Genomic DNA, 6181 nt, shown 5'->3' with positions numbered 1-6181 from the left:
TCTCGGTTGTATTTGTGAGATCCGATGCATTTTAATAAATTATTTTTTCTAATATAAAATATATTTAAAGTTATACTTAATTAATATTAATAAAATATATTTTAGGCGAAATTTTCCTTAAATATCAAACAGTCTTTTTTTTTTTGGGCAGAAAATATCAAACAGCCTATGAGTCAATTAGATAATATATATTGTCTTTTTTTTGTTTAATATTTTTTTTTTGGCTCTGGCTATCACGCTGAAAGAATGTATTTATAAGATCAAATGTATTCATGGGAAGGATTTTCGTTTATGGACTTTCTTAAAAAAAATTGCCAATAAATACAATAGTACAAAAATGTAATTAATTAGAAAAATTGAGGGAATTTTGCTAAATGGTACACTGAACTCTATAATGCTGATACATCAGTTTTTTCACCCAAATGTTTCTCTTTTAATATATAAGGGATAATTGACCCAACAACATCTATCAATTGATTATGTTCTCCAATGAACCTTCAAGTGTGCTGTGTGCAAGGCTGTTATCATAACGTGTTTCCTCAGAATCGAGCAGTTAATGATGTTTAATACGGAGTAGTATACTTTACACACAACACACGCCTTTTTACTAGTATGTTACCTCCTAATCTTGGCTAAATTGTTCTTGATTTTTGTTTTTTAAAAACGTAAATAGTATTTCTAAAAAATCATGTCTCCATATATATAAAAAAGTTAAGTTGACAAAGTCAGTTCTTCATGCCCAAGTATACAAGTTTTCGTATAATTCTTCTAAAGCTTATGTCTCTATCAATCCTCATCCACATTGTTTTACGTATGATTCGAGCCAAACATTATTATTATAAAACTTTCCATTTTATGAACATTTTTTAACAATCTTATTATATATAATTCCCCTTTTAAAAAATTAAAACCAAAAACACAACTCCCGTAAATCTCTCTCTCTTTCTCTCTCTCTCTCTTAAATTCTTCCCCCAAAATCAGAAAACACAAAAAAAAAAAAAAATGTCTCCGTCTTGGCTCCGCCCTACCACCGATCATCACAGTCAACCGCCGCCACCACCGTCGTCACAATCACCGTCTCCTTTATCATCCGGAGATCCGAATCTCACAACTTGCTTATACCAAACAGACCACGGCGTGTTCTATCTAACATGGTCTCGAACTTTCTTAGGAGGCCACTCTGTGAATCTCTTCCTCCACTCACAAGACTACTACAACCACTCTTCACCGCTCTCTTTCTCCTCCGCCGATCTCTCCCTCTCCTCCGCCGTCTCTTTCCACCTCAACTTAAACACATTAGCTTTCTGGAAAAAACGCGGATCCAGATTCGTTTCTCCCAAAATCCAAGTCTTCTGGGACTTGACCAAAGCCAAATTCGACTCCGGATCCGAACCTAGATACGGATTCTACATCGCCGTAGTCGTCGACGGAGAGATGGGGCTATTAGTCGGAGACTCAGTCAAAGAAGCTTACGCTCGTGCTAAATCGGCGAAGCCTCCGACGAATCCTCAAGCTCTTCTGTTGAGGAAAGAGCATGTGTTCGGAGCTAGGGTTTTCACGACGAAGGCGAGGTTTGGTGGGAAGAACAGAGAGATTTCTATTGATTGCCGTGTTGATGAAGACGCTAAGCTCTGTTTTAGCGTCGATTCGAAACTGGTTCTTCAGATCAAGAGGCTTAGATGGAAGTTTAGAGGGAATGAGAAAGTTGAAATCGATGGTGTTAACGTTCAGATCTCTTGGGATGTTTACAATTGGTTGTTTCAGAGTAAAAATTCCGGCGACGGTGGTGGAGGAGGACATGCGGTGTTTATGTTTAGATTCGAGAGTGATCCAGAAGCGGATGAGGTTTGCGAAACGAAGAGGAAAGAAGAAGAAGAAGAGGAGAATGAGAGAAATCGAAACGGTGTCGTTTTGTGGAAAAAGCCGAAGCAGTGTGGGAGTAGTTTGGGGATTAAAGGGATTGTGGAGTGGAGGAAGATGAGGAAGAGGTTTGTGAAGAGTAAGAGGAGTTCGTCGTCGTCTTCGATTTCAATGTCTTCGGCTTCGTCTGCTTGTAGCTCGTCGGTGATGGAGTGGGCTAGTAGTGCTGATGAGGCTGAGTACGGTGGTGGAGGTTCGTCTGGTACTGGTTCCGGCAATGGTCTTGGATTCTCGTTACTGGTTTACGCTTGGATTAAGTGAGGTTAATTTTTTTGAGGGGGAAAAAAGAAAGTTACTGTTTCGGTCAAATAATTGTGTTTTTATTTTTTTTACATTATTTTCCAATCTGAAATCACGGACGAGAATATTAAAAAATATTGGAGTAAATTTTTTTATATTAAATTCAATTTTTCGTATACCTTTTTTTAAGTTATGAATTATGATGACTACTAATTTCAACATTGGATTCTATTGTTTTAGTTTCAAGAAGTTGGAGTGTACTATATAATATGGTGAAAAAAGCTTGGTAACGTATGGTGGTGTCTTGTTGTATTAGTTGAGAAGATTGGTTGTCATATGTTGACTAACTCGGTGGCTTTGGATAATAGTCCAATTAAGCTCCGGATTTGGGAGAACATGTCTCTATCTTTATTTTTTTGTGGTGGTCCATTTTCAATACTTTACAATGGTTCCACTTATACATTTTCGTAAACGTTAGGGAACCAGCCAAGGAAATGGAGATTTCTGACTGTTCTCTGTAGGGTGTGAGAGTGTCAATTAATAAAAGAACAGGTGTGATTGGAATAAAATTGTAGTTAAGGGGGAAGATGCGTTTTTATAATTTGGCGTGTGGCGTGAGGTGAGAGATGCAGAAGAAGAAAGGGAAAAGAGAGAGAGAGAGCACTTTTTGGGAAATATTTCATGTTTTTCCGACAAAGCACCATTGTAACATGTGAACTAGGGGTCCCATTTGTGTCCCTCCCTATTCTTCTGCTTTTTCCACACATCGTATTACGAATTTTACGTTACTATAACCACTTTATTTCATCATCATTCGTTTGTAACTACAAGTTGCAAAGAATGTTAACTAGTATAAGAACATGTTTATAGATTTTTATGCGCTTTTTCTTATACCGCATACTCTAGGATTTTCTCGAGGACCTTTTTATTTATCATGATTGCTTTTTCTCGGAGTGGTTGACATTAGTTTTTTTGCCTGTTCTCATGGGCCAGACTGGTCCGTATCGGGCTGTCGGCCAGTCTATTTTCTTATCCGATTTGGGCTTTAAAATTTAAATCATCAAATCCAGTTCTAACAAGTATTTTGCAAATTGCAATAGAAATTTTACGACATTAAATTTACAATTAGAGCTACGGCTAATACTTAAATGACTCGGGATTATATATTTAAGTCTCAAAAATCGAATTGACAGTTTATGCTAGATCGTCTTTTAGGTTAAATCTCTCACGACAATCTTGCAAACAAAAAAAGAATCTAAATTTTATATGAACAATTGTGTCTGGTGTAAGTTTTTATTTTATAGAATCTCACACATATGCACAGATTGTTGTACTAGTTATTAGTTATGTTAATTTCATTTTAGTTTTAATAATCATAAAATTATAAGAATTTTCAGCTAAGATTTATTTAATAAAGTTTTTTAAAATGGTGTTGCTGAAAAATGGTATTGAAAAATATGTATTTTTGAAATTCTTCCTAAAAATACATATATAACAAACAAAATTTTTAAATGTCAATAGTAGACTTTGTTTATTCAAATCATACAATATCAAAATATACCACTTATTTTAAAAATATATAGTTAATGATAAAAAGAAAAATTTACTATGATATTCAAAATTTACCTAAAACATTTAATAAATGAATTCCAAAATTATTCTTTAAGTATTAATTAAATATAAACTTCCTATAAAATTATATGAAATGCAATAAAGATTTTCAAAGATTAATTTATTTTTTAATCTCTTTTATATTCACCTTAATTTAAGCTATATTGATAGGTTAAATTTTAATGATATCCTCTTTGTAGTACATTTTGGAAATGGAATATCAAATTGTTTTTTATATAGAAAATCATTAAATAATAAAATTTTGAATTTAATAAATATTATAATGCTCTTTATATAATTATATTTTGGATCACAAGAACTAAATATAATGATGAGTGTACAAAAAATGTATTACAAATCTTTTGGAGATAAGAGAGAGTTAAAAATTTTGATTAAATAATTCTATTATAATAGTTGATTTTGTTAAAACATTGCATACTTTAAAAAAATAAAACAAATATACATAAATGAAAATGATTTCTTAAGTTTAATTTCCTCATTAGAGTTTGATTGAAATTAGTATTGTTAAATCTGCATTGATAATTATTTATACAGCCACCAATATGTAATTGAAAATTAAAAATAATAAAAAGACAAAGAATGTAGGAAAAATAGATAAAAACAAAGAAATAAAATTGAACAAAATAGAAGATATATTTTACAAAATGCATAATTATACTCTTACCATGAGTGTAGAACCCATGCAAGAACATAAAAAAAACAAATATAATTTAGAATTTGAGTTATGGTGGATGATGATGTGAGAATGATTATTTATAGGATTTCAAGAGATTAGAGGAATTACAATTATAATTTATAGTGTATTTGAATAAAATTGAATAGAAAATAATAGTAGTAAAGTGTGGATTTAAAGTATAGATTAATGTATATTATTACATTTTTATTCAATTAAAAAAAAAATGCAAAATGAACCAAAAAGGAGAGAGTGAAATTTTAATTTTATGTTTACCCAATTGATTACTTATCTTTTTATATTTTAATTTGGTTTTAATTTGTTTAAAGCGTTAAAAAAAAACCTACCAGATTTTAAAGAATGAAATTATATTTGTAGCATGATAAAAGTTACAACTGTAAAAATATAGATGAATTAACCAAATGAAATTTGTGTGTAAAAATGATGAAAATAAATGTAAAGACCACAAATAAATTAAATTTGTTTTCGTAATGACACAACGACAACACTAATACATATCGTCATGGTCGATTTTTAAAAATAAGTAAATAATGAGAGGTAACAATAATAATTTAATAATTCAATAAATAACTCGGATTCGAACCGGGACGACTCAGGTGAAATTATTCACCCCACCTTTCACGGCCATCTCCTGTCTATCCGTTACCGCGTACCCAAATCACTTAACCAGAACCCGGTTCAAACCGGGTCAAATCCACTCACTTCCGAGTCACCAGATGAAAGCCTTCTCGGAGACGCCATGAAGCAACGGCCGAGACTCCATCAACAAATCCAGCTTGCTCCTAACACCACCGTGACGGCTCTTTTTCAAATCTTCGGTACAAGTAAACCGACTTGACCGGGTTATAAACCGGATCGATTCCTCGAAAACCGATTCTTCACATGGGATAACCAACGGACCCTGATTAGCAAAACCGAACTCCTCTTCAGCCTTAACCAAGAGATTCACGAGAATCGGGTGGTTTAGATACGTCGCGCGCACCACAAATCTCCTGCAGCTGCTCCCTACGTAGACCGCCACGTGTCCTGACGGCACATCCGACGGTACACATCGTCTGACAGATGACGACATTCTCGCCTTGCTTCGCCATTGCCGGAGCATCTGCCTCAGCTTCACTATGTGACGGATCTTGCAGCATTTCCCGATTGCTCCAGCCATTTTCTCCGATTACTCAAGCTTTTTAGCTTTGTGGTGTAATCTTTCTTGAGGAGAGAGTGTGAGAAGAAAACAGAGAGAATGTGAAAGCAGAGGAGAGATTTGAGAGCTTTTTGGGAGGGACGAGGTTTATATAGTAGAGGGAGTAACATATTGCCCTTGTGGTTTCGAGTTAATTACGATATTGCCACGTTGGTTCTTACTTTTTTGGCTTCTTGCGTTGGATGAAAACAGGATTAGTGTTGTGATTGTGGATTAGATTAATTATTCGGGAGATTAGTTAAACTATTTTTTGTTAGCAGAGATTATATGAGATACGATTCTTGAGGAGGAACATTAAAGATCTTGTGTGTTTTTTTCTTCTTGATACATTGGATATGTCTGATTTATGATGGATTCGACATGTGAATTTTAGTGGTTGATTGGTTCGTATAAAATCCAAGCTATAGATTTTTTTAAAATTAAATATGCTAATGAGAGACTATTATGGAAAAACATGCTAAACTGGCAGTCATTAGAGACAAGAAAAATTGCTTGGT

The 6181-nt window shown here is 33.6% G+C and overlaps 2 protein-coding genes across 2 annotated transcripts; one reads left to right on the top strand and one right to left on the bottom strand.

Moving 5' to 3' along the window:
• On the top strand, positions 933-2349 carry LOC104769314. Its single transcript, XM_010493488.1, has one exon. The coding sequence runs from the start codon at positions 1003-1005 to the stop codon at positions 2179-2181; it is 1179 nt and encodes a 392-aa protein (XP_010491790.1). The 5' UTR covers positions 933-1002; the 3' UTR covers positions 2182-2349.
• On the bottom strand, positions 4934-5724 carry LOC104769313 (auxin-induced protein 6B-like). The gene has a single exon (XM_010493487.1). The coding sequence runs from the start codon at positions 5643-5645 to the stop codon at positions 5196-5198; it is 450 nt and encodes a 149-aa protein (XP_010491789.1). The 5' UTR covers positions 5646-5724; the 3' UTR covers positions 4934-5195.

This window comes from Camelina sativa, chromosome 20 (genome assembly GCF_000633955.1).
Source record: "Camelina sativa cultivar DH55 chromosome 20, Cs, whole genome shotgun sequence".
In the NCBI taxonomy this organism is placed as follows: domain Eukaryota; kingdom Viridiplantae; phylum Streptophyta; class Magnoliopsida; order Brassicales; family Brassicaceae; genus Camelina; species Camelina sativa.
This window is presented reverse-complemented; position numbering and strand designations above follow the sequence as displayed.